Source organism: Dermochelys coriacea, chromosome 7 (assembly GCF_009764565.3).
Source record: "Dermochelys coriacea isolate rDerCor1 chromosome 7, rDerCor1.pri.v4, whole genome shotgun sequence".
In the NCBI taxonomy this organism is placed as follows: Eukaryota; Metazoa; Chordata; order Testudines; family Dermochelyidae; genus Dermochelys; species Dermochelys coriacea.
The window spans coordinates 48,697,672-48,724,984 of record NC_050074.1 but is presented as its reverse complement, the minus strand read 5'-3'; the positions used below and the strand labels follow the sequence as shown (position 1 = coordinate 48,724,984).

The window sequence follows — 27,313 nt, the reverse complement described above, 5'->3', positions numbered from 1 at the left end:
GTACCAAGGACCCCGTGCTGACCCGTTCTCTGGTGGCGGTGCCAGGGACCCTGCGCTGCCCCCTGTTTGCTGGTGGCGGTGCCAGGGACCCCGCACGGCCCCCCGTTCTCTGGCAGTTGTGCCAGGGACCCAGCTCTGCCCCCTGTTCGCTGGTGGTAGTGCCAGTGACCCCATGCTGCTCCCTCTTCTCTGGTGGCGGTGCCACGGACCCCGCGCTGCTACCCGTTCACTGGTGGTGGTGCCAGGGACCCTGCGCTGCCCCCTGTTTGCTGGTGGCAGTGCCAGGGATCCTGCGCTGCCCCCTGTTTGCTGGTGGCGGTGCCAAGGACCCTGCGCTGCCCCCTGTTTGCTGGTGGTACTGCCAGGGACCCCATGCTGCTCCCTCTTCTCTGGTGATGGTGCCAGGAACCCCGCACTGCCCCCTGTTGGCTGGTGGCAATGCCAGGGCCCCGCACTTCCCCTGTTTGCTAGTGGCAGTGCCAGGACCCCGCACTGCCCCCTGCTGGCTGGTGGCAGTGCCAGGGACCCTGCACTGCCCCTGTTCACTGGTAGCAGTGCAAGGGATGCCGTGCTGCCCCCTATTGACTGACTGGGAGTCAGGAAAGGACACCTGTTCTTTTTCCAGCTCTGGGAGGGGAGTGGTATCTAACAGTCAGGGCAGAGGATTGGGCAGCAGGATTCTTGGGTTGTGTAGATAGTTACTGCTGACTCATTATGACTCTGAATGAGTCACTTCCTCTCCCTGTGCCTCAGTTTCCTCCTCTGAATACTTTTCTGTCCTCTGGGAGCTTCTGGGAAGGTGGGAGTCAGGATTCAGAGTGCTGTGGTGATTGTTACTCACCCGTCCCTTGCTCCAACATTGCCAAGGCCCCTGTGCTGACACACCAGGCATTGCGTGACTCAGCACTGCAGGTGGATGGCCTGCAGATGTTATCCCTATACCTCTGGAGGAGCAGCAGCATCTGCTGGGCTCCGGGTGGAGCTCTTAGCTCTGCCCTCCAACCTGCACCCTGCTTGGTAGGAGAGATTCCCCCCTCCATGCCCCTAGTGAGGGGGTCTCAGAAGGTCGCAGTGTCTGGACCCCCCATGGCAAATTGCTGGATGTTCCCAGGGGCTGAGCTTGACTATGCAGGAGGGAACATGAGGGTTCACATCGGTCTGGATAACAGTCATGTCTCAGTCTTGGGGCTCATGGCTGCTGGACTCCGTCCGCTACTGTGGGAGGTGGGTCTGGTTCTGTCCCATCAGTGCTTCCATCCCGCCCGGGTAACAGCAGAAATGGCCCGTTAGCCCAGAACAGCTGCTGGAGCAGTGGCCCTTGGAGATACCTGCAGGGGACAGAACCCCTTTGGTTGGCACTGACCGAGGGCTGTGGGAAGATCCTATGTCCTTAGGACCCGGTAGGCAGCATGCAGGGCCATTTCAGGGGCCCACACAGCCTCTGTGAGCTCCAGAGCCTGGAGCACCCCGCCAGGGGGTAGCCTCAGGAAGGGCCCTGGGCAGGCAGGCGGGGAACAAGATGTGGGCAGGCACTTGGGGAGCATCTGGGATGGTGCCCAGAGAAGATGCTCATTCCTGTCAATTTTGGCCACTCTGGCTCTGCGCGTCGGGGGATAGGCCTGCTGAAGCCAGGAGAAGGCGTCCAGTGCACCAAGGAGGTTGGGGTGAGGAATCTCTGATGATGAGCAAGACAGAACCTTCCACGGAGGTGTCCTATCTCAGGACTGGGCACAGACAGGCTGCCACAGAGACCCCAGTCTGTGAGCCACACAGGTGCTGTGCTCTTGGCCTGGGGTCAGTCCTTTCAGCTCAGGGTGATGCCAGGCCACAAGATATTGCACTACCCAAGCCGTTGTCTGACAGCTGCTGTCCTATCTGCCCAGTCCTTGGCAGGACTCGCTACCTCATCTACCTTGGCCGGCACAGCTGGATTGCTGTGGAAACCGCCGTCTGCTGAGCAATGCAAGTCTAGACACTGCTACTGAGCATCAGGAGCTGAGACGCTGAGGGGCCCCAGGTCGTGGGGCTTCTCTGAGAAAGGCACTCCCAGAGCCTGGCCAGTGCTGCCCAGCAAGTCCGTGGAGGGCATGGTCCCTACAGGGGATAATCTGTGCCAGTGGGACCCAGACTAACCCATGTGTGTCGCTGCCCCTTTCTAGAGGCTATAGAATCTGGGAGTCTCCTACTGCGCCCAAGATAATGGGCATGGTCCTTTAGCTCAAGCAGGAGAGACTTGTGCTTTGAGATCCCATGATCTCAGGTCCAGTCCCTGCAGACGTCCCAGCCAATGCGTCCCTGGCATGTCCGATGCTGGGTGAAATGGACTGAATGCCGTTATTTGCATGGCAGAAGTACCCACGAGACGCCCTCCCAGACCAGGGCCTAAAGTGCCGGGCGCTGGACACCACATATAACAAAGAGCTCACAACCTATGGCTGGATTCAGCACGAGCAGACAGGCAGGCAGACAGGGAGCACAGGGCACCGAGGAGAAGACATTGATCATACAGGTTCTTCGCAGCAGCTGCTGGACAGAAAGAGCTGTGGTTCTCCTGGGCTCTCCTTCTCGCAGCCTGAGCTGCCTGTTGTCACCACCAGGGGTCTCCCAACACCTTTGCCCAGGCTGAGTAGTCCCAGAATGGCCTGTGGTGGGCTTGTCCCCAACCAGAATGGGGCTGGGGCTGGACCTGGGTCCCAGGTGGGTGCAGCATGCTCCCCGCTGGGCCAGCAGTGAAAGGGTTACGTGTCTGCACGTACCCTGGGAACTCCTTGTTTAAACAAACAAGCCGGGGCGGGAGGGCATGGGTAAGGAGAAGCGATAACGTCCCTACCCTGCGGAGCCACCTGGGTATCCTGGTGACCTGGCAAATGTGGCCAGCCATGGACAGCACTGCTGGCATACCCCCCATATCCCCTGTCAGTGCCCACTGCTGTGCCAGGCAGATGCACGCCAACCCTACTCCCTGATCGACTCCTGGACCTCCCCACCAGCCATCCGGAAATGCTACAGTGACATAGCTGTGGACTTTCACTCATGAGGTATGGCCAGCTTCTCTGCTGGGCAAAGCTGGCAGCTCTCAGGGCCGGATCACAAAGGGGCAGGGTGAGCATGTCTGGGCACCTCGGTCACGTATCTGGTGGGCAGTGGGCACATGGTGGCTTTCTTGTGGTCTTACGGGTTGTAAAAAACCCTGGCGTGGCCTGTAATCTTCCCCTCTCTTAAAGCCCCCTGATGCCAGAGCACCCTTCCTCACTTATAAACTGCCAGCTCCCTAAGTCAGGTCAGGGCTAGCAGAACTGGTCAGGAAATGAGGATTGTTTCCCTGCCAAAAAAAAAATAATAATAATCTGAAACACTTCGGGGTTTTCTTTGATCATTTTCTTTTTTAAATGTTTTAGAAATGTTTCAGGTTTTTGTTGAAAACCCAGGAACCCCCAATTGTGCTTCAATTGCTACAACCTCAAACAGCTGCAGTTCACAGGGGGAGGGGGACAACGTGGAAGATTTTGACAAAAATTAACAATTTTTGTGAAAATTTCTGGCTTTGCAAAAAAAAAAAATTTGTGCTAAAAGCTAAAAGTTTGGCTGGAGAATTTTTGCCCAGATCTAATGAACTTTCTTTCTTTCTTTCTTTCTTTCTTTCTTTCTTTCTTTCTTTCTTTCTTTCTTTCTTTCCCACATGGCTCACGCTGGGCCCTGGGATTTTATTTTTTTGGTGCAAGGACAATTGCAAAGCCCAGGCTGTTCCTTTACTTAGTTTCTCAAATCAGATGCAAAATTTCCACAGCCTGGTGGGACTTTTGGTGGCGCATTTGGTCACGCTTTCCAGAGTCTTTTGCCCCCTGGGGGCAATGGGATGCATGACAGCCCCGTGCATGTGCGGGGCGAAGGTGGGAGATAAGAGATACCGCCTTTCTTCCATGCTGGTTTTATCTTGTCTAGTTAGCTGGAGAGCTCTTTGGGCCGGGAGAGCAATTTGGCGCAATGAGGCCTGGTCAAGTTATTAGCTTGTATTCCTGTAGCACCAAGGAGCTCTGGAATTCCAGTGTGCGTGGAGCTGTACAAACCCAGACAGGGTGCTGCCGGTTGCAATCGGGCTATTTGGAGGGTACTTACTATGCAGAAGGAGGCTGAGGGAGGAAGGCAGACCCTGGGCTGTGTCAGAAGGTGGGAGAAGGGCTGTCGAGACATGGGGTTGTGACTGGGGGTTAGGGGATGGTGGAACGATGTACAATGCATAGCTCTCTCTAATAGGGGATTGGTCATGCTGTGGGGTGCCCAGCGGGACTGTGCTGGCCTGTGGAGGAGATGCAGTGAGGAACCAGCCCTGGGCATGGGCCTGATGGACCTCTGCGCGTGCTAGGGAGAAATCCAAGCGATGTGTTTGCTCAGCGCTGGCCTTGGCCTCTCCCCAGAGGAGTCTCTGCGACAGGCTGAGACCTTCAGCTGGGGACATGCCAGCCAGCAGCCAAAACACAGCCCAGCCAACACTCACTGCTCCCACCGGGCTCAAAGCGCTGCCAGGGAGTGTTTACATCTCACTTCGTACAACAGGACCCCAGTGCTCAGCAGGCAGATATGGAGCAGCTCCCGACCCGCCCTTCCCTCTGCTAGGGCAGGCTGGGAGCATGGGGCTCCAGGCCACAGGACGATCCTGCAGGAGCTCCCCTCTGCCCTTCCCCTACCCCACAGCTACACCTCCCCCGACTACCCAATTCCCTGGGTATCAGGTAGCCTTCCTGGCTCCTGGAGCAATCTAAATGGCCTGACTAGCTGGTAGGTAGCACCATGGCTGGTGTCATTCTGAGAGTGACAACAGGGCAAGCAGATGTCATGCCAGGAGCAGCATGGGCATAGGCACTGCCATCATCCCATCACTGGGTTCTTGGTGAGCTCTGGGCAGGCACCGGGTCTGGCAGTCCTGGAGACGGAGCCTGCTACATACCCCTCGAGTATACCCCATGACCTCCACTACCCCGCTGGCCTAGGACAACCCCTCCGTGGGTGGAAGGGGAGCAGTGGCCTGGTAAAGGATGGACGAGGACTCCCGACTGGGGTCACCCAGGCCCCTGGAAGTTGGCATGTTGCAGTGACTTCACATCAACTGCTGACCAGGGCTTGGATTTGAACCCCACTTCCCATCTTCACTAGCCCCTTCCTGAGCATGCAAGGAACTGCCCCTGACCCAGAGAGGACAGATCTGCCTACACAGCTACTTCCACCTTGCCCCCAGTTCGTTGCTTTCCCATCCCCAGGCCTGTTTCCCTTGGAGCGCAGAGCTGGCATGGCAATGACAGTGGCCGAGGGATGAGCGCAGAGGTGTCCATGTGACCTGACAGCTGCTGGCCAGCCGTGGGACATGCAGAAAGGTGGGGAGCGCGCAGCACCATCCGCTGCACGGCACTTGCTATTCTTGGCAGCGCCGGGTGGAAAGTTAGAAGCATCAAAAGAATTTTGTTTTCCTTTCGCTGGGCTGAAGCCAGGCAGCTGGGCCACAGCTGAGCAAGGAGGAGGCTGACGGATTCCATCATCTACCTCTAAGCCAATGACCAATACTTTGGTCCGTGGGATCTGTGACCAGCCATGAAATCATTGCACCCGAGCAGGCTCCTCCATACGTTTTATGTCACCTTCATGCACACTGATTCTGCTGCATACGTACCCCACTGGATATATAGGTGCTCTGCTGTGCCATCACTAGGGGCCTTGGCTTGCCAGCTCACGTTGTAGTGGAGGTCTCTGGTTCAATCTGCAACCTTCAAACCAGCCCTTGCTGGAGCCAACCAGAGGAAATGGGAATGGGACCAAGTTCCTGGTGTCTCTTAACAAACAGGGACCATTTGCTCCCCATTGTTTCTGCACCAGCTGGGAGTGTGGAGAGCTGTAGAGCGTCCTCCCAGCTCAGCAGGAGGATCTCTATTCTCTGGTGTCACTAGAGGGCTTCTCCCGCCTTCCTCCTTTGGCCTGGAAGAGCGATCAGGAGGCGTTGAGCTCTGTGAGTGGGCTCCTTGCCTGAACACTAAGGGATGGAGGTGGACAGCTGCTGTGCCAGCGTTGGGCGCACAGTGTGGGGCACAGCCGTACAGTCACCAGCATTGCAGAGGATCCTACAGACAGCAAGAAGCATCTATGAGCTAAGAGGCCGATCTCCAGAAGAAATGGCCTCACTGCGTCAGCCTATTCCCATCCTGGGCTTCTGTCCAGCTCTGCTGGTGCCCCAGAGTCCTGCCAGCAGCCCCGTCTGCACAGCCTGGCCTGGGCTGAGACTGCGCTAATTCTGTGCAGTGGATCAATATTCCCCCTGGACTGGATGGACCTGAGCCTCCCACCCCCATACACGCAGCCCCAACACTCAACATATTCCCACCCAGCTGCTGAATCCCGAGTACCCCCCGTGGGTGAACCTGTGGAACAACAGCCCCAAAGGCCAGCGCCCCAGAGCTCCACCGCAGCCTGGGGAAAAGCTGGGTCTCCAAGAGGAAGGGAAACAGAAACCCACCAAGATGCTCAAGTGGCATCTGCCTATGAAGCCCAGATCTGCAGCTTCTCCAAAGATGGGGGTGTCTGGTCTCCCCCCTCCCCCACATAGGGCACAATGTCCGGTCCTAGATCAGAGCCAGAGTTTGAGCGTTTTAATCCCACTCAGGACTGTGCCTACCCCATATGGGAGCCACAGCGGAGGGGACCAGGACTGAAGGAGGCGTTCCCGGCGTGGCCAGGCAGTGGGGGTGTGGTGAGGGAAGGGCAGAACTTAATTTGTAATGAAATAGGGACGGGGGCTCAAGCAATTTTTTTATATTCATAACTGACACAGCAAGCCCAGGGGCGCCGGGGCTCTGAACTGCCAGTCTCAGAGGTGCCAGGGCTCTGATCTGCCAGGCCCAGAGGCGCCAGGGCTCTGAACTGCCAGGCTCGGAGATGCCAGGGCTCTGAATTGCCAGGCTCAGAGGTGCCGGAGCTCTGATCTGTCAGGCCCGGAGGCGCCAGGTCTCTGACTTGCTAGGCTCGGAGGCGCCGAGGCTCTGACCTGCCAGGCCCGGTGGTGCTGGGACTCAGTCCTGGCACAAATTAAGCACTGGGAAAAGGTGTCCTGTCCCTGCCCTGGATGGCTGGAGGCCATGGCCCTAGGGCGGCTCCCTGTCAGTCTGAACGAGGGTGCAGGCAGGGAGTGGGGTGGGAAGAGGCCAAGGCATGCGTGGGGAGCAGAGAAGCGCTCAAGGTCACCACACTTGGATGGCTCCATCCTGCAGCTGCAGGCCTGCCAGAGCCATTTCGGCCCACACACATCTCGGAAGATCCGGGGCTGGTGAAGACTCAGAGCAAAGGTGGCACAACCCGGGGGCCTGGCCATGCTCCAGAGACTCTCTGGACACCGCTCTGGAGTTCAGGGGAGGAGACAAGACTGAGCCCCTCTCTTTGCCTGTCACCCCCCTTCTCCCCTGCCCAAGGATCACGCAAGAAGCCCCAGGCACAGCCATGGGGCTTGGCTGAGGAGGGGACTGGGCCATGGCGGCTCTGTGGGCAGCTGTGGTTGTGCGAAGGGGCAGCTGCCAGTCCCTGGGGCATTGGCAAACAACCTGTTCTGCAGGATGCCGCGGTGGGCAGGGTGGGGGAGGGTCAGCTCGCGCCTTGGGCAAAACACTGATTACAGTGGCCAGGTGCTGCCTGGAGCCAAAGGGTGAGCCACTCGCAGCCCATGGGGTGACAAATGAGCCCCGAGCCCCTTCCCCACCCCTCCGGCTTCCCAGGATAAGGGCAGGAGCAAATGCAGGGGTCAGGGCCTTGGTGTGTGAGGGGCCCTGCTGGTGGGAGCATGGCTGTGCATGGGGGTGGGGGCGAGAGGGTAGCAGAGGTGTAAGGGATGTGTCTGGGAGGAGCTGCGTGCTGGGGATGTGTGTGGGGGAGGGCTGTGTATGAGGTGGATAGGTGTTGGGGGTACATGATGGGAGTGCAAGGGGGTGTTGGAGTGTGTGGATGTGTATGATGCTGAGTTATGTGTGCGTGTTGGAAGTGTGTATGAGGACAGGAAGGGTGCTGGGGGTGCAGGAGGAGGGGTGCGCTGGGGGTATAATCAGGGGTGCTCTGTGGGTACAGGAGGAGGGGTGTCAGGGGTGTGCTGGGGGTATGATGAGGGTGTGGAGGGTACAGGAGGAGGGGTGCATTGGGAGTACATTGTGGGGTGTGGGGGTGCAAGAGCTAAGTGGCATCCTGGGGGTCGATGAGGGTGTGGGGGTGCACTGGGGATCCAGGGTGTGTGCTGGGGGTCAAGGAGGAGTGTGAGGGTGCACTAGGATGCACTGGGGTGCAGGAGGAGAGGTGCACCAAGAGTGCCCTGGGGGTGCAGGAGGAGGGGTGCACTGGAGGGTTCCGTGGGGGTACGATGAGAGGTGTGCGGTGCACTGGAGGGTTCCCTGGGGGTACGATGAGGGGTGTGGGGTGCACTGGAGGGTTCCCGGGGGTACGATGAGGGGTGTGGGGTATGCTGGGGGTGCCCTGGGGGTATGATGAGGAGTGTGAGGGTGCACTAGGGGGTGCCCTGGGAGTGCAGGGGGTGCAATGAGGGTATGATGAGGATGGGGGGGTGCGCTGGAGGTACAGCAGGAGGGGGCGATAGGGGGTGCCCTGAGGGTGCAGGGGGAGGGGTGCAATGAGGGGTGTGGGGGTGCGCTGGAGGTACAGCAAGAGGGAGGCGCTAGGGGGTGCCGTGGGAGTGCAGGGAGGTGCGCACGCCCTCGCTGTACAGCTCCTGTTCTCCGCCCGCGTAGCGTGGCTCGGCGGAGCCCCAGCCCACTGCCCAGGGAGCCTGCGGGCCGGGCAGCGCCCCCTTTAAGTGCCGCGAGGGAGCCGCCCTGCCTGTGGCTGCGCTGGGCGCTCCCCTCCCGTTGGCCCCGCCGGTCCCCGGGGTTGGAGCCAGCAGCCGCCGCCGCCGCCGCCGGGTAGGCGCAGGCCGGGTCCGCGGGGTGCCGAGCGCACGGCCGCCGGGGACTCCAGCGGCCCCTGCCGGCTCCTGCCAGCGGCCGGAGCCCGCCCCTGCCGCCCTGAGTCCGGAGCCCCCCGGGAGCCCGCGGCGAGTCAGGTTGGTCTCCCTCCTTCCCCGTCCACGCGGGCTCTGCCGCGCTGCCTGCCCGAGGGGCGGCCACAGGCGGGAGGCGCAGCCCCGATCCGGGGCGCCGGGGGAGGGCCCGGCCCGGGCGTCCTCCTCACTCTGCTGCCGCCCTCTTGGGGGCCCCCAGGCGGGCGATGGGTCTCTCCGCCTCCCGGCCGGCCAGCCCTGGCGCGGAGGCAGCGCTCGGAGCAGGTGTTGCGGACGGAGCCTTTCCCCAGAGCCGCTGGCTTCCTACTCCTGCGGGGCGGTGGACGCCACGGTGAGGGGCCGAGGTGGCTCAGCGCGGAGAGGGCTGGGCGGGGAGCAGCGGACGGAGGGATCCTGGGGGTGCAGGGGGACCATGTGCGGGTGCCGCGGGGAGCGATGGCGAGGCTGCGTGGTGCAGGGGTTGGAGCGGGGCTGGGCTGGACCTCAGGCCTCCTGGATTCTATTCCTGGCTCTTGGAGGCGGTGGGGGCGCAGGTGACAGGGGCTGCGGAGAACTGGTTTGAGTTCCCAGCTCTGTCCTGCTTCCTGTGTGAGCCTGGGCAGTCACTGCCCCGCTCCGTTTCAGGTTCCCTGCCTGCGCAATGCAAGTGCCCCATGTACAGCACCTCGAGCTGAGCGCCTGTTAGGGCTGGATGGGGCGTACGTGGGGGCAGGGGCACAGAGTCCAGGGTCAGACTGGGGCTACCAGGCCCTCCCAGGGGCGGAGGCAGAGATGTCCGAGCCAGGCGCTCCGGCCTTTGGGGTTGTACCATGCACTTAAGTCTCTTAGGAGAGTGGCCGGCTTTCCCAGTGTCAGCACTTCCCTAGGCGGCTCCCGGGCCAGGCTGCGGGGGACGGGATGGAGACAGGCCCAGGGGTGAGCTCTGTGATAGAGACGGGCTCTGCCTGCTGCTCCCCCATCTCAGCGCCACCCCATCTCTGACAGCACTGTAGTACTGAGGGGTCTGGATGCCAGGGGCTGGGCTGGAGGTGAGGGGGCTGGGGGAGATGAGGGCCCCAGCACCCCCTGTCTGCTCCCAGCGGTGATCTGGCGGGTCCAATGTGGAAAAGACTGTTTGGGCAAGAAAACTGGGTCCCCAGGGGCTGATTCCGGCAGATCTAGGATCTGAGCAAGCATGTGGGGGGTGATGGGGAGAGTAGCTTAACTCCCTGCAACCTCCCTGCTGCCTGCAATGTCCCCCTGTCCCATCGTTCTCCTCCCCACATCTGGTGGCAGGCCCCTGGGGAAGGCATAGATGGCTGGTCCTGAGGTGTTTGGGGCTGGGAGCCATGCTAGTGCTGAATGGGGGGCGGAGGAGAGGGCGGCAGGGGCAGACCAGCAGGGGGAAGGCTGCAGGGGTGGGGGCTAGATAGTGGGGGAGGCTTCTAGGGTAGAGCCAGGGCACCTGCAGCGAAGGCAGGGTGCCCCCCACCATGGCCATCGCCCCGAGTCTCCAACCTCCCATCCAGCAACGCCATGTACTGCCTTGCTGGCCTTGATTCCCTTCCTCCTGCTTCCCCCAGTGCAGGCGGCTCGTTGAGGGGTCTGTCCCAGGCCCAGAGGGGGGCATTTTTAATCATGCTGGGTTCACAGTTGCACCCAGTGCTGACCTTGACAACCAGCAGCTCGCCTGGGCTCTGGGGTGAGGGGGCAGGACTATGGCCTTCCCAGCTGACTTCTGTTTTGCCCGTCATCTGATCCCGTAAGACACTTTTACAGCCTTTCAAGTGTGCAGCAGTTCCCAGGCTGGCACCGGCCCCAGCCCCGCCAGCCAGCCACAGCCTCGCTGGAGTTTGCTTTAAAGGGACAACGTGTGTCCTTTGGCCAGTGGGGAGCAGGGAGCACGTCCTGTGAGAACAGCGCTGTCTCGGAAAGGAGCAACGTGTCAGGGGGTGTCCCACCACCCTCCAGGAAACCTAGAGATACCAGGTCTCTGCGACTGAAATGGGAGGTGTGTGTGATGCCTCGCTCCTCTGTTCTCACCGGAGAACAGGTGTCACCTAACTGGATTATTCTGCACTCTGCATTGCTGTGGTGCTCGCACAGGTGTTACCTGCTCGATGGAATGCGCGTTATTCTGGTCAATCAGTAACGAGACCTTCTTCTATTTCTCTAGGGAATTATATCAAAGTCCATCCATTCATCCCCATACACACACACACACACACACACACACACACACACCCCCATCCAGCCATCCAGCCATCCCTGTACACACCCACCCACCCATCCCTGTACACACACCCATCCAGCCATCCCTATATACACACACCCATCAATGTACACACACCCCCCCATCCCCCCACCCATCCATCCCCATACACACACACACACCCATCCATCCATCCCCATACACACACACCTGTCCACTCATCAATCCATCCCTATACACACACACACACACACACACACCCATCCAGCCATCCCAGTACATACACACCCATCCAACCATCCATCCCTGTATATACACACACACACACACACACACACACACCCCATCAGTCTATCCATCATCCATCCGTCTATCCCCCTACACATCCATCTATCTATCTATCCATCAATCCATTCATCCATCTCTCTCACACACACACACACACACACACACACACACACACACACATCCATCCATATATCCCCGCACATACGTACATCCATCTGTCCATCCCTATATCTAACCTTCTATTTCTCTATCCCCCTATGCACCCACCTACCATCAAAATGCAGCTGCCTCTGTGGAATAACACTACTCAATGGGGAGGGGGTGAGTGGTTTTTTTCAGGGGGAAGGGGAGTGAAGAAAATCTTCCCCAAGTGACACCCACCAAGGAGGCAGAACTGGAATGTGCTTTGGCCAGGATCCTGGGATTAGCACTTACAGGATCACAGGATTTTTTTAAATGACTGCGATGGGCCGTTAGTCTTGGTGGAGGACTGAGTGATCACAGATCTTGCAGCAGGATTTCTTTGGGAATGGGCAGTGATCTAGGGACAGTTCAGTCGCCCACCCACCCATACATGTCATGCTGAGAAACTGTTGATTCCTGTGACTAAGGACACAGCTGGGCACAGAACTGGCAGCATGCCCTGGGCCTTCCCTACCTGGCTAAGGACCATTGACACCTGCCTTACAGAGGGAGGTGAACGCCACCTGTGTAGGGAAGTGGGAGATATGTTGGCAGATATTTTTGGGGGGGGGTGCTGGCTGTAGGCTGCAGTGGGGGGTGTCTGGCCAGGCAGGGGAGATGCTAAGAGGTAACAATAATCGTAGTTGTGTTATTTCTCGGTCCTCCCCTGCTACCTGCAGCTCCTCTTGGTCTGGAACTGTCATGACCCCATGCCCCACAGTGTTCCTGAAGAGGTTAAATCAGGCTCTTTCCAGCACTGACCTGTGCTGTGCCCCCCCCCCCCCCCGCCCTCCACACACACATTGGCCTCCTGTAGCTTGACCCATGGCCGGTCGCTGTTATGGCTGGTGATGGCCCTGCAACCAGGGTTGCGTCCCCCTGGCCGCGTGTACTCAAGTTGATTTGCATTAATTGTTCAGTCCGGGGTTCTGAGAGTCACAGGGTCCATCGCTGGAGAGAAACCAAGACCTGCCACATTTCTCCTCCTGCCTTCTCCTAAAACTATATTGTCACAAGGAATTTATAGTGTGGACGGATCTAGAGGTCACAGCTCGACCAGCCCCAGCTCTGCCAGGCGCTGTACAAACCTAGAAGAAGCTGCCAGACTAAAAGACAAGACCCTGGTGATTCAATTTCAAGCCGTCCAGCATGATCGTGGGTGGGAGTGGATTGTTTGATTTTGCGGGGGCAGGGGAGTTGTTTGGCTAACGAATGTACCATAAGGTTATGCAATTAACCCCGGGGGCAAATGACCCCCCAGCTCCAGTACAAAAGTGACAGGATGATGTTCAGAGCTGTTGACATGCTCGCCTGCGTCTGCCGCTAAACAAAGCTGCTCTCAGCTTCCTCAGAAATAGGGCCTGAGCTAAGGGGCACTTCTGCTGATTTCATGGGGCGTTAGATTGGGCCCGGGGACAGCAGAGCCATGAAAAGTCAAATGCAACTCTGAGGCGGCGGCTGAGTGTTCCACTGCGTCTCAGCTCCCGTGTGACTGGCCTACCCAGGACTCCCAGATCGGGAACTGGTTCCCATCGTGTTCGGGTTTCGAAGGGTCAGATGCTGTGGGGGGAGGCTCCCCCATGAGCTGCAGGGGCCCCTGTGTCCCAGGGAGTCACTGCTGTGCCGTCTCCATGACGATGGGCAGAAATTACAGGCTTCCTTCCCCAGCAGCGATGCTGGTCTGTCCCCGGGCTCCGGTGCTGAGCTCTCCTGGCTGCCAGACAGGTGCTGCGAGCCCCGAACCCGCGGTGCGGGCACGTGCCTCCGATGGCTGCAGGCATCGGCTGGACTGGAGGACTGAAAAGCAGGCGCCCCGAGGCTGAGATGCTAGGGAACTTGCAGAGCCGGTTTATGCTTTGCATGCGCCACCCAAGGCAGATCATGGTCAACTGGTGGGGGTTGCACATTGCTCTGGGATGGGCAGGAAGCTGCATCTCTTACCTATGGGTCCATGGGTCCTAGCCCTGCACCCCTGAGAGCAGCTTCCAGGCAGCAAGGGCACAGATTGATCTCCAGCATTGCGAGTGACACAGCCACGTCTTCAGCTCAGGGCATGGAATGGCCTCTAGGCAGCAGGGGGTCGTGGCGGGTGGCACTGATGGCATAACGCAGCGTCGCAGTGCTGGGCTGTGGTGGTTTGATTCCCTGAGCAAAAGCCATGAGGTGGCCACCTGCCTGCCCAGCAGCCATCTCGCTAGGCTCAGCCCTGCCTGGCAGAGGAGAAGGATGTTATGTATGTGTAGATGTTGCCTTCCTAAATACTGGAACCAAGGAGTCCTGGCGCCCAGGCCCCTGCTGTAACCACTAGACTACACTCCCCAAGCAAGAGATGGGAATAGGTCCCAGGAGTCCTGGCTCCCAGCCCCATAAATCCCATCCCCGTCCCAGAGCTGGGTAGAGAACCCAGGAATCCTGGCTCCCAGCTCCCCACCACCAGCAGGCAGCTCCCGGCACTGGGGCCTGCCCAGTGCCTCCCCAGCTGGCTAACTGCACCTCCACATGGGAGCCCTGATGACGTGGGCTGCCCCCCGCACAGCCTAGGGATCTGATGCCACCGGAAAAGAGGCCGTGTTTTCTTGGCTTCATCTTCTCCTTCTCCTCCAGTCTAAGGAGGCAGCTGCTTCCAAGAAGTCGCATGGGGGAATTTTCTGCTTTTTGATCTAAAGCAAAGTGAAAGCTGCTTTGGCTGGAGCAGCCCAGCCCAGGGGAATGTGGAACAGCCAGCGTGGGGGGAACAGAATCCGTTCCAGGAGGGCTCAGGAGTTCGGATCCAGTGGTATTTCTTGCCCTCGTTCCCCATGGACTCCCAAGGCAGAGAGCTCACTGATTGCCTGATTTGGATGCACACCCATGGCCCCTAGAGTAGCTCCAGAACATGCCCTGTGCTCGCTCCATAATTGCTTTGGGAAGTTGATGTCACTTAATCACAGCCAGTGCAGGGAAGCCGTTGCACAAGCCGCATTGACTGTGATGCCGCGGTCCATTCCCTTGGCAGAGGAGCAGGACGGGACCGGGAAATAATTCCTTGGGTGGTCAGGGGGGGAGGGAAGACAGGAGGATCAAACTCAAAGGGGGATTCAGTCCCAGATGTGGGGGTGGGGCCTGGCAGCCCTGCTTTGCTGAGCTTCTGGCTAGCGGAGGTTAGTGGGCATCATTCTGCTCTCCTTTGCACCCGCTGACCCTCATAGACTGCCCAGGGGCGGCATAGTGCAGCGTTTGGCCTCTTCTATGTCCAATCAAATGATAGAAGACAGATAATCCAGCGGTGATGGGGCTTGGGCACCGATCCAGCGAGCATTCTCAAGTTACTTGCATTAGAACGACACACAGCCCTTTTAGTCTGTAGCTCCCAAAGCACCTCACTTTCCAGGTGCAGGAAACTGAGGCACAGATGTGGCTTACCTAGGGTCACATGGCCAGTCAGTGGTCATACTGCCTTAGTCTGGTCTGCTCCTCGTGCATGGGGCAAGCCGCATTTGACTCCACAGGACTCTGGGGGAGAGGAAGTATGGTCTAGGGGTTAGAGCACTAATTGGGGCTGTGGGAGATTTGGTTTCAGTTCCTGGCTCTGCCACAGACTTTCAGTATGGCCTCGGCCAAGCTACTCTCTGTGCCTTCGTTTTCCCTCTGTGAAATGGGGCGTGAGCCCTGCCCTGCCCTGTTGTTCAGTAGATCCATAAAAGGTGGTGGGATGAGCTGCTCAGATGCTGTGGTTGCTGGCTGGGGGCGGGGGGGGGGGGGGTCAGCTGGGCACATAGCCCTGGGACTGAAATATTTCAAACTCATCTGTTGTCCTGACATTGCACATCTTACAGATTACTGATGTTCCCCAGACTGTCTCATGGAAACACACTCCTCAGCCACATGCTGCTAACGGCGCTGAAGATCCTTCAGCCCAGGCGGACCTAGTCTTATCTCTTGCATAATGCAGGCCAGAGAACTGAAGGGGTAATGAAATCCAGACAGGTTGCTTTTCTGCTGTAGGCCTCTGGATGGCATTGTATGCGTCGCTGTGGGTGATTGGGGCATTTGCTGGAGCCAGACAAAGCAAACCTAGGGCAAGTGTTTCCAACCAAAAAACTTTGCTCAAGAAAGAGTTAAGGCTGGAAGTGTGGTTTAGGGCCCGGCAAACTCCCCACTGCAACATTCACTCCAAATTTGACACCGTTATGCTAGAAAGTCTGGAAATGAACAGCCAAGCCAGTGCCTGCCTTCCCACCCCCCTCCCCGTCTGATCCTGTCCCCTCATTCATCCTACCCACATAACCTTAACTCTGCCCCCTGAAATTTGCTAAGATACATGCAAAGGTAGAAATAAGTCGTGCCTGGAAGATCATTGAGTCTCACACCCTATTCAAGGGAGCTGCTCCCAATAGGCTGTGGCCCACACCCTTCGTAAGTTCGCTTACCTGGGCAAGGCCCATAACGTTCCCTGCTAGCAAAAAACAATGTGCAAGAGTAACTCTGCAATGTAGTTAAAAATACAGAGGTTAATGGGTGTGAACATAAAACCTACACAGCCATAGAATCATAGACTTTAAGGCAGAAGGGACCATTATGATCGTATAGTCTGACCTCCTGCACAACGCAGGCCACAGAATCTCACCCACCAACTCCTGTAACAAATCCCTAACTTATGTCTGAGCTATTGAAGTCCTCAAATCATGGTTTAAAGACTTCAAGGTGCAGAGAATCCTCCAGCAAGTGACCCATGCCCCACGGTGCAGAGGAAGGCGAAAAAACCCCAGGGCCTCTGCCAATCTGCCCTGGGGAAAAATTTCTTCCCAACCCCAAATAAATGGCGATCAGCTAAACCCTGAGCATGTGGGCAAGACTCACCAGCCAGACACCCAGGAAAGAATTCTCTGTAGTAACTCAGATCCCACCCTATCTAACTTCCCATCACAGGCCATTGGGCATATATACCGCTGGTAGTCGAAGATCAATTAATTGCCAAAATTAGGCTATCCCATCACATCATCTCCTCCATAAACTTATCAAGCTTTGTCTTGAAGGCTGTTCCAAAACATCACTCCTCTGATGGTTAGAAACCTTCATCTAATTTCAAGTCTAAACTTCCTGATGGCCAGTTTATATTCATTTGTTCTTGTGTCCACATTGGCACTGATCTTAAATAATTCTTCTCCCTCCATGGTATTTATCCCTCTGATATATTTATAGAGAGCAATCCTATCTCCCCTCAGCCTTCTTTTAGTTAGGCTAAACAAGCCAAGCTCTTTGAGTCTCCTTTCATAAGACAGGTTTTCCATTCCTCGGATCATCCTAGTAGCCCTTTTCGGTACCTGTTCCAGTTTGAATTCATCCTTCTTAAACATGACGGAGACCTAGGGAGCCCAGAACTGCACACAGTATTCCAGATGAGGTCTCACCAGTGCCTTGTACAATGGTACTAACACCTCCTTATTTCTACTGGAAATACCTCGACTGATGCATCCCAAGACCGCATTAGCTTTTTTCATGGCCATATCACATTGGCGGCTCATAGTCCTCCTGTGATCAACCAATACTCCGAGGTCCTTCTTCTCCTCTGTTACTTCCAAGTAATGTGTCCCCAGTTTATAACAAAAATTCTTGTTATTAATCCCTAAATGCATGACCTTGCACTTTTCACTATTCAATTTCATCCTATTACTATTACTCCAGTTTACAAGATCTTCCTGTATGATATCCCGGTCCTTCTCTGTATTGGCAATACCTCCCAGCTTCGTGTTATCCGCAAACTTTTTTTAGCACATTCCCGCTTTTTGTGCCAAGGTCAGTAATAAAAAGATTAAATAAGATTGGTCCCAAAACCAATCCCTGTTGAACTCCACTAGTAATCTTCTTCCAGCCTGAGAGTTCCCTTTCAGTGTGACCCACTGTAGTCTCCCCTTTAACCACTTCCTTATCCACCTTTCAATTTTCATATTGACCCCCCCATCTTTTCCAATTCAGCTAATAATTCTCCATGTGGAACCGTATCAAATGCCTTACTGAAATTGAGGTAAATTAGATCCACTGTGTTTCCTTTGTCTAAAAAATCGTTACCTTCTCAAAGAAGGAGATCAGGTTGGTTTGACATGATCTACCTTTTGTAAAGCTATGATGTATTTTGTCCCATTTACCATTGACCTCAATGTCCTTAACTACTTTCTCCTTCAAAATTTTTTCCAAGACCTTGCATACTACAGATGTCAAACTAACAGGCCTGTAGTTACCTGGATCACTTTTTTTACTTTTCTTAAAAATAGGAACTATGTTAGCAATTCTCCAGTCATATGATACAACCCCTGAGTTTACAGATTGATTAAAAATTCTTGCTAACGGGCTTGCAATTTCATGTGCCAGTTCCTTTAATATTCTTGGATGAAGATTATCCGGGCCCCGATTTAATCCCATTAAGATGTTCGAGTTTGGCTTCTACCTCGGATGTGGTAATATCTACCTCCATATCCTCATTCCCATTTGTCGTCCTACCATTATCCCTAAACTCCTCATTAGCCTCAAAGACTGAGGCAAAGTATTTGTTTAGATATTGGGTCATGCCTAGATTATCCTTAACCTTCCACTCCATCCTCAGTGTTAAGCGGTCCCACTTCATAATACCAAAGAGCTCGTTCACAGAAATATTCTTCGCTACCCACACAGCAGCCTGTGACATGAGAGAAAGCTCTGGCCTAACAACATGCCCCCGCTATATTCCTTCTGAAATTATTATTACATGTTTAATAAGCAGTATGTAGCCCGCAGCAGCGTGTGGTGGTAACGGAACAGAGCAAGAGAGCAGGCTTCGCCTCAATGAGCAGTGTGAGTCGGGGTAGTGCGGCGAATGATGGAGTATCGTCACACCTTGCCTGGACCTCTTTATTGTGCATTTCCAGCCGTTGACATCTGAGGGCTTTTTCAGGGGTAGAATCTGGGCAGAGAAAGTGTAAAGAGGTTTTGGGAGAGTGTCTCTGGCTTCTGCTCAACCAGACTCACTCGGTTTAAACGGAGGGCTGGGTTGGAGAATTTCCCGTGGTTTGTCTTATTAGTGAAAACCAAAGATTAAAATCAAGTGCTCCTCCAATATCTGCAGGCAGGCTCAGAGCCAGCACCTCTGGGTCTGATGCCATGCAAAGGAGAGAGGCTCTTTCCTGGCCTCTTGTGTGGGTTGTGCCTGGGTCCCTCTAAGGGAGCTGGGGTTGTTGCTGCAATCCTAGGGGGTGTGGGCTGGTGGACAGAACATTGGGGCGGGACTCTGTAAATGTGTGTCACCCATTGATCTGCTGAGTGACCATTGGCAGGTCCTGTCCCGTCGCTGGGCCTCAGTTTCTCTGCCCATCCTTTGTCTTGTCCCTTTAGATTGCTGGCTCTTTCTTGGCCCAGTGCCCAGATGTTCCAGGTTGCTGTATCGCTGTGATGCTCAGTTGATCTCAGCTTGTCAGGGGAGGCTGCTTATACTCAGACCAGAGAGGAATGGGTTCCTTCAATGTTTGCTTTATGGCCCCGCGGCATGCTGAGCTTAGAGTGGCTTTAGTGGGAGGCTGGGGAATGCCAGTGCGTTCCAGCCACATGGTTTGTTCTGGTTGCGGCGCCACTGCAGTCATGTACCAGAGCAGCCTCTAACCCTTCCTTTCTGCCCTCCAAGCTGGCCGCTGCGGTGAGGTAGGTGGAGAGCAATGGGTGGGGTAGGCTTTAATCCACACTGGAAACATGTGGGACTTAAAGTTTTCTCTTTAGAAGATTTTAAACACGTGGGGTGAAAGCTGGGGGCTGTGGGTCCAGGATTTTACCCTTGGAGTCTTAACATGGAGGTCAAGTCCTCTCTCTTCTCTGTCCCCTCTGTGCCCCCAAAACACCCCACCTGATCCCCTTTCATTCCCCCTCCACACCCCACCAGTCTCCTGCTGTCCTAACTCTGCTACATCCTGGCCCACTTTGCCTCTGCCACCATCTTTGTGGACCCCCCCCCCCCAGCTTCATCCCCAGACCTCTGCCCCTCGGGATTTGTCCCCTAGCCTCTTGTCGCCCCCCCCCCCACCCACACACACACCCACACACACACCCATGAGAGTGTAGCCGGGGGCAGCAGCAGCTCAGGTTATAATTTTAAATCCTGCTGTGTAGACGTCTTTGCTGATCTCCTCTTCCCCGCCCGACGTGGAATTCTATTTGGTGGGTGGGGATTTCAAGGGGATTGTTTTGTGTCAAATCAGAGCTGTGACAGGAAGCTCCTGGCTTTAGCTTGGATGATGTCGCAGCTCCATAATGCAGTAATGAAGAGGCTAATGCATATGTACGCCATTGCCCTCTGCTGGAGGACATCAGAATTGCACCCCCATGTGTCATAAGCCCTACATTGTGTACCTTCAATGGTGATTCTCCTTTAGCTCTGGGGGTCAGCACTCAGCTCAAAGTGCGTACAGAGGGGTCTTTCTGCTCCAATTCACTCCTTCCTTCTAGCTCATCTGCAGATGTTGCCTTTCCCTTGGGGAATACAATGGTTTCATCATCCCCCTTGGTTTTGTGTGGCAGTTTTCTGCTGTCCTTTTTGTGTAGCCACTTCTGTAATGCAGCTTTGCATTCCTGCTCGGTCTCTTTGTCTCTCGCTGCTTGGAATGCAAAGGCCTTTTGTTGGCTGCTTTGCGTTCAGTCGGCACGGGGAGCAGCACTGGCCACTGGGAACCAGCAGGGGGCACTCAATGACACAAACCCTGGCTGTTCTTGTAGGCCCTACATTAAAGGAGACAGCTAAGAAGTGGCTGACATTAAAATATGTAAATAAATAAAAATAAACTCAGCCCAAGTCGCTAATATGAGGTCAGGCGCTGGAGTTCTCAGTGCTGCTACATTAATCCCCAGTTGCAATTTGGCACTGTTGTGTTAGGTGCTGTGCAAATGGGTCACGAGCGAATGTCCCTGGCCAAAGAGCATACCATCGAATCAGCTGAAGGGTAGGAGCTGAAGTGAGTTGCCTGTGCTCTCACAGGCGGTCAGTGGTAGAGCTGGGATTAGAACGCAGGTGTCCTGACCCCTTGCCTACTGCTCTGCCCGCTGGGTGGCACTGCCTCGCTAATTGCTCCGTTGTAACTGAGCTGATCTTCTTGACGGGGGTTCATAGCAGCTGGCCAGGAAGCAGTTTCCTCAACCCACAAATAGTTTTGAGAGTTCATTTTTCTCCCAACTCGAGTGAGGAGGAAAAGTGGAAATCTTGGAAATATTTGCAAATTGAAACACTTTTTTTTTTTTTCGTTTTGGGTCAATCGAAATGTTTCCTTTTAAAATATTTCCTTGTCCCTCTCCGCTTGGCACTGGTGAGGCCCCAGCGGGAATACTGTGTCCGGTCCTAGGCCCACAGGAGAGTAACAACAATGATCAATGGTTTAGATAACCTGACCTGTGAGGAAAGGTTAAGAAAACTGGGCATGTTTAGTCTTGAGAAAAGAAGCCGGAGGGGGAACCTGGTAATAGTCTTCCAGGACATTAAGGGCTGTTATAAGGAGGATGCAGATAGATTGTTCTCCGCAGGACAAGAAGCAATGGGCTTAAGCTGCAGCAAGTGTGATTTAGGTTGGATATTAGGAAAAACTGTTGAACTCTCCCGATAGTTCTGCTCTGGAACAGGCCTCCAAGGGAGGTTGTGGAATCCCCGTTACTGGAGGGTTTTAAGAACAGGTCAGACAACCCCCATCAGGGCTGGTCTAGGATGACTTGATCCTGCCTCAGCTCAGGGGGCTGGAGTTGATGGCTTCTCGAGGTCCCCTGCACCCCTTCAGTCCTGTGATTCCATGATTTCCACTTTTTTTTAATCTTTGTTTTTAGTCTAGTTTGCTTCAATTTAGAAAGGAAAAGTGGCTTTGAACCAGCAAATTGGAATTTTTCATTTCAAAACTGTCAAAACAACCCGATGGCAAGTTTGAAACTTTTTTCTGAGCTGGGAGATTGGCCGAGCCCAGCCCTGCTTCGGGGACAGTTCCAGTTTCAATGAATTGGCATCTTCTGACAAAACACAATGAGTCACAAAATCCCTGCCTGGCCCTAGTGCTTGGCCCTGTCAGGTCAGCACAAGCCCAGCTCTGCTGGGCTCCAGATGTGCAGAACCCAAGGGGGGCTCTCGGCCCAGATGTGGCAATTCTCAGCAGGCCAGATGCAGATCCTGGCAGGAGGCCACCTGGGCCAGATCTGACCCACCTGCTGTTTTCCAAGCGAGTGCCAATGCGCCCAGATCAGAGAGGGGCTGGCCCAGGCATAAACAGCTGCGCAAGGTGCAGGGTGAGCGAGTCTCCGTCTCAGACCCTCATCTGGAGCAGAGACCCCTCCAGCTGCTGGCTTTAGTGGGGTCCTCCCACTGCAAGGGTTGGACGGATCTGACCCAAGTCTCTCCCAGCCACCTGCCCCACTCCAGGGAGAGCAGGAGGAATGTGTGTCTTGCCAAGGGTTATTCCTCCTCCCCGGAGGCGGACTCTGAAATCACCCTCCCCCCACGCCTTGGGGAGGGGGCTGTAATCTGAGCTCACTGTCTTCCTCGCGCCTCTGCCTTTCCAGCTGTCTGAGGCTCAGAGTCCAGCCTGCGGAGGAGCTGGAAAAGTGACCATGATCCACACGCTGCTGCTGCTGCCACTCTGGATCCTGGGCGGATGGGGCAGGATGATGGGCCCCCACCCCCGGCTCAGACTGTCCTTCCAAGGTAAGCACAGTGCGGCCCTGGCGATGTCTGGGACAAGAGGTCCCGGCCAGATCACGCGGATCTGTGGGATCCCCATTCTGCCACCAGGCCTCGGGGGGGTGAATGACCTGAGTGGATCTATAGGCATCTCTGGGGGCTGCGCCTCCCCATGCCCTGTTAGATGGGCAGTCACACGGAACCCGTATGGCATCCCTTATCCAAGCTGTATCCGGAAACGTGTGCCCAAGTTAAACAATACGGGACACGGCAATGAATGACAGATCACCGCAGGACGGTTTCTGCCATCAGCTGCCACTGGCATAAATCCAGTTGCTCCACTGACTGCCGAGGAATCCAGGCTGGATTCTGATCTCGGTTGTGTCAGCGGTGCACATCCTGCATCAGCAGGGGTAACTAGGATCAGGTTCTCGCTCTGCGTTCGGGGAATAGGGTACATTAAAGCCTCCAGTCCCAGAGACAGAGACAGAAGAAGGTGGATTTTCCTGGAAATGAAAGCTGCCCTCCCATAGTTGTCCCGCCACGGCCTGCAGCATGAGGGGTAGCATTAGGGAGTGGCATTGGCATAGGCTCTGATGATCAGTATTCAGGCTGGATTCCTAGCAGCAGCCTCGGGAGCTAGATCCCCAGCAGGCCGGAGTCGGGGGTGACTGTAAAGTGACTTCAGCAGAGCTGTGCCAGTCGGTGCCAGCTGGGAATCTGGCCCCCAGGGCTTGGCTGCAGTTTATGCGGGTGCCCCAGCTCTGGGTGATCCCCAGGGGGTAGAGTTCTGGAAGGGATTATGGGGCTTTGGGCTGGGCCATGTATGGCACCAGGAGAGCTTTTCTTGTGGGGTTCTGGCTAGGATCAGAGCCAGCCTACACGAGGCAAATGCTGTGCCCAACCCAAGGGGCAGGTGGGAGCTTGCAATGAATTCTTATTACAGCCATGCCAGGCTGCCCATCAGTGTGTTGTGCCCTTCGCCCTGCCAGGCTGATACTGGGGCAGCTCCACATCCAGGCTGGGGGCTCCACCTGATGCTGCAGAGAAAGCATGGGGCGCAGAGATGCTGCATCCTCCTTGGTGGCCCGGGAATGCCCACGGGCAAGCAGCAATGTCATCCACAGCACTCTGTCCCTGCAGGGGTGAACCCCATCAGTGCTGCAGGCCAGCCCGGTAGCTGGACGTCTGCAGCCTGGCCGGACTCCCCATTGTGCGGGGGGCTGGCCCACCCCATTCATTGTGGATGGTTGATGTTGCTGGACGAGCAGCTGCCTTCCCGTCTGTTAGTGGGGGCAGGGCTATAACTTGGGTCACCTACCGCCCCCCTCAGCTCCTCAGGTGGGATCCAGATTTCAGCTCAAGGAGATGTGAACCCTCCCCCTTTTCCCAGACTACAGCCTGTGATTGCCCCGTCTTCAGAAGGTCTCAAGGTTACATTTTCAAAGCAAGAGGAAAGGTGGTTACCCCCAGCCCAACCTATACACCCTGCCCTGCTCGGACATGTATATGTCTCAGGGGAGCTGGCTGGCTCGAGGAGGGGATCTGGACCTTTTCATCTCCAGGTCCCAATTTCTGATCTGGCCCTAGAGCAGGGGGACTGGCTGGCCCCAGGTTTGGGAAGTACAGCCCTGAGTCGCTGCTCTCCAATTCACCCCAGGGTGTGAGTGACCCCTGGCATTTCCCAGGGGTTAATGACCATGTGACATGGGTTCGGGGGTGGGAGGTGGCAAGTGTCCCCCAGCCCTTACCCTTTAGGCAGCCTTGTCCCCTTGCTGGAAGCCTCAAACCCAAGGAGCAACTGGGGGGTGCAGACACCTTCCCCTCTTGCTCCTTACAGGACCCACCCTGGGGAAGATGGGGGTGGGCTGGCCCTGCTGCTTCAGCTCTCTGGAGAGGGCCCTGGAGGGCTGGAGCTGGCCCCTCTCAGCAGCGGGAAGAAAGGGGCCTTCACAGGGGTGATGCTGTGGAATGAGTGGAAGCCATGCAGCCCACCCCCCGCGCATCCCCCCCATCCAGGCACAGCTCCTGACAGCCTCCTGCTGCCCAATGAGCACTGACCCCAGCTCCGCCAGGAGCTTGGGTACAGCAATGGGCCAGGCTGCAGCAGTGCCTGGCCTCAACGCTGATCCCACACATAGCGTGCCAAGAGGCCTGGTGCTCGCTGCTTGCGGCCTCAGCATTGAGGTGCCTCCTGGTTTCAGGGGCCGGTGCGGGCTCTCATGCCCTCAGGGACTACTCTGACTCTCCCCGCCCCGGCACTGGGGGCTGCCAGGGAGCATGGCATGAGGCCATTGTGCCAGGGAGTGCCCAGGGTGTGTCCCAGGGTACCCTGCCAGTGGGCAGATCGGTCCAGTTTTGGCCCCTTCCCACGGTTAGTGCGGCACACAGGAGCTGGGGTGCAGCTCAAAACAGAGCTCTGTGTCCTCCCTCCTGGGGGATGAGGTGGCTGGGGTGATCAGTAGCAGGGCGCTGCTGGGCTGAGAGCAGAGGCCTCCGGGAGGCCTTTGCCCTTTCCACTAATTTGTCCGTCAGCCAGAAACTCATTAAAGAGATATGTGGGGGGGGGGCTGCCTTTTGAGCGGTTTCCAGAGTAGTTGCTAAGCAGCAGCGTGGGGTTGCCGGGTTACCTCACATGATGCCAGTCCTTGAATGCTCCCGGTCAAGTTCCTGAGCAGCCGGTGTCAGGCAGAATTGAACCAAAGGGGAAATGGCTGGCATGGGACAGGGAAGGGTTCGCTGTGAGATGTGGGGGATCTCCTGGCTTCTCCAGCCCCAGCCTCTCTCAGTCGGGGCTCTGCAGGGAGGGGGGCAGGAGCACTGGCTGTCAGGGGGGAGCTCCTCGCTTCCCCAGCCCCAGCCTCTCCCAGCAGGGGGTGCTGTGGGTCATGGGGCACGAGTGCTGGCTGTCAGTGTCCCCAGTCCCATGAAGTGTGTTTGCTCCCAATTCCTGTATCTGCTGTGTTACTTTCCCATCTGGTTTCAGCAGCATGTCACTGACCCCCTGATTGGAGCCCTGTCCCCATCCCCACTTCAGAAGTGGGCCCAGATTGCGGAGCAGCAGTGCCCTGCTCCCAGGTGTCCCGCTGCTGGACAGGGGCCATGGCTTCCAGGCTGAGGGTCTCTCCCTCACTGGAGCTGTGTACCCCACCGGAGGAGACCTAGCTGGGCTAGCCCACGGGCAGCCAGAGCAGTGCGAGTCCATGCCTAACCAGCAGCGCTGTATTGGCCCCCAGCTCCAGAGACTGGGGATAGCTTGTGGCCCCTCCCGGCGATACTGACTAGAGAGGAATGTGAAACTCAACAGCCTGGCTTTGCTCTCCTGGCCAGGTAGCACTGGGAGGCCGTGGGACAGGCAGGCGATTGTCTCCTAGTGTCCTGGCAGCAACAGGAACCTGCCAGCCTTGTGCAAAAGGAACGTCACAAGAGGCAGTGGGGTCCTAGACACAGGCTCCTCCCTGTGTGCCCCTTCACCCCCGCACCGCATTGAGCCCTTCCCTCCTTAGGCTGGCTCCAGGGTCCTGGACGGCAGGGGAGGCTGCGGGGGTGCAGGCAAGGCCTGGCTGGTGCTGCAGCAGGAAGGGGTCAGAGCGCAGAGAGGGATGTGTTGGCACAGTGGGGGAGGAGGCAGGAAGGGGTGGCCTGGCAGCAGGGGAGGGGGCAGGGAGCAGTGTGGGAGGGGATGGGCTAATGCTGCTGTGGAGCGGGATATAGGGTGAGCTGGCTCATGGGGGAGGGGGCAAAGGGGGGGCTGGGAGCAGTGGGGAAGAGGCAGAAAGGGGGTGAGCTGGCTCTGTAGGGAAAGGGGCAGAGACCTGGCTGGGCTCTGGCCCCTGAGCCATGCTGGGCTGTGTGGTCCTTGCAAGCGCTTCTGGCCCAGGCTGCCTGTCCCCTGTGAGCTGCTCTTCCCCGCCTCCACACAATGACCCATTTGTTCCCGCTGTGGTCAGCAGATCAGGCATGGTCAGCAGATCAGGCACCGTGGGGCAGAGAAAGGGCCTCTTCTCTGGGGAACAGCCTGTTGTGCTGTGCCGTCACTGACGTGGTGAAGCTGATGCGGGGAGGGGGCTCCAAGACAGAGGATCCAGAGACAGGCCAGGGATGCAGAGAGAAGCAGCAGCCCCTCGGCGCCCCCATGCACCCTCTGCCCACCTCCTAGATTGCCCCAGCCAGGGCAGCTGAGCAGGTCTGTGGGGTGCACAGCTGCCACAGCCCATCTTCTGGGATCATGGCATCCAGCTGACTGTGCCACCCCCCCCCCCGGAATCTGGGGGCTCTCTATGCTGGGGTGCCCAGTACATTCAGAACCACTAGTGCCCAGTCCCATTGGGTGCTTCAGTTTCTCCTCCCCAGCCTATTTAGATTGTGAGCGCTGGGGACTCTCTCTCACTCTGGGTCTGGCACAATGGGGCCTCTAACCGCCCCCCCAAGGCACCGCTCTGTGCTGGGCAGGGGAGTCCTCTCACCAGTGCTATGGTCCCTGGCATCCTGACATCATGCAGCATCACTTGTGGGGCACCTGGCCCTGAAGGGTTAATTCCTTCTGTAGGAGCCTTCGCAGGACAGCAGTGCCAGCGTTGGCAGTGCTCGGATCGGATCCAGGGCTAATTCCACAGCCTCTGCCTTCCCTGGCATTTAACCCTGCCAGGAGGCAGCTGGCCTGGCCCTGTACTCCCTAACCCAGGGCTCCAACCTCTGTATTAACCTCTTCAATGCTGCCTCTGGCATGGGCTAAGCACAGGTCTAGGGCTGTGGAACCGACCTGCAGACGCCGCCAGCCCTGGCATGCGTGAGCTGCACACAGCCTGCGGTATGAGATCCTACAGAGAACAGGGGAGGCTAAATGGGAAACATTAACACTCAGGGTGCCGCTGACATGAATGTTGTTGGGTCTGCCCTCTGGAAAGGGAGTGGGGTCTAGTGATTAGAGCACGGGGAGTGAGAGGGGGGTTGGGAGGACTCCTTGGTTCTA

General features: G+C 56.7%; 1 protein-coding gene across 5 annotated transcripts in view; it reads left to right on the top strand.

Annotated features, from left to right (window-relative positions):
• The first annotated feature begins 8,830 nt into the window (after positions 1-8,830).
• SEMA3B (semaphorin 3B) overlaps positions 8,831-27,313 on the top strand; it is a 39,457-nt gene continuing 20,974 nt past the window's right edge. The window contains exons 1-3 of one of the 5 annotated variants that reach the window (XM_043518353.1): positions 9,254-9,365; positions 15,530-15,644; positions 22,224-22,365. In XM_043518353.1, coding sequence (XP_043374288.1) covers positions 22,272-22,365 — 94 coding nt within the window. In that variant the 5' untranslated portion in view covers positions 9,254-9,365; positions 15,530-15,644; positions 22,224-22,271. Of the gene's footprint in view, positions 9,077-9,149; positions 9,366-15,529; positions 15,645-22,223; positions 22,366-27,313 lie in introns of those variants that run through there. The other 4 variants (XM_038411304.2, XM_043518354.1, XM_043518357.1 and 1 more) reach the window with 4 other exon arrangements.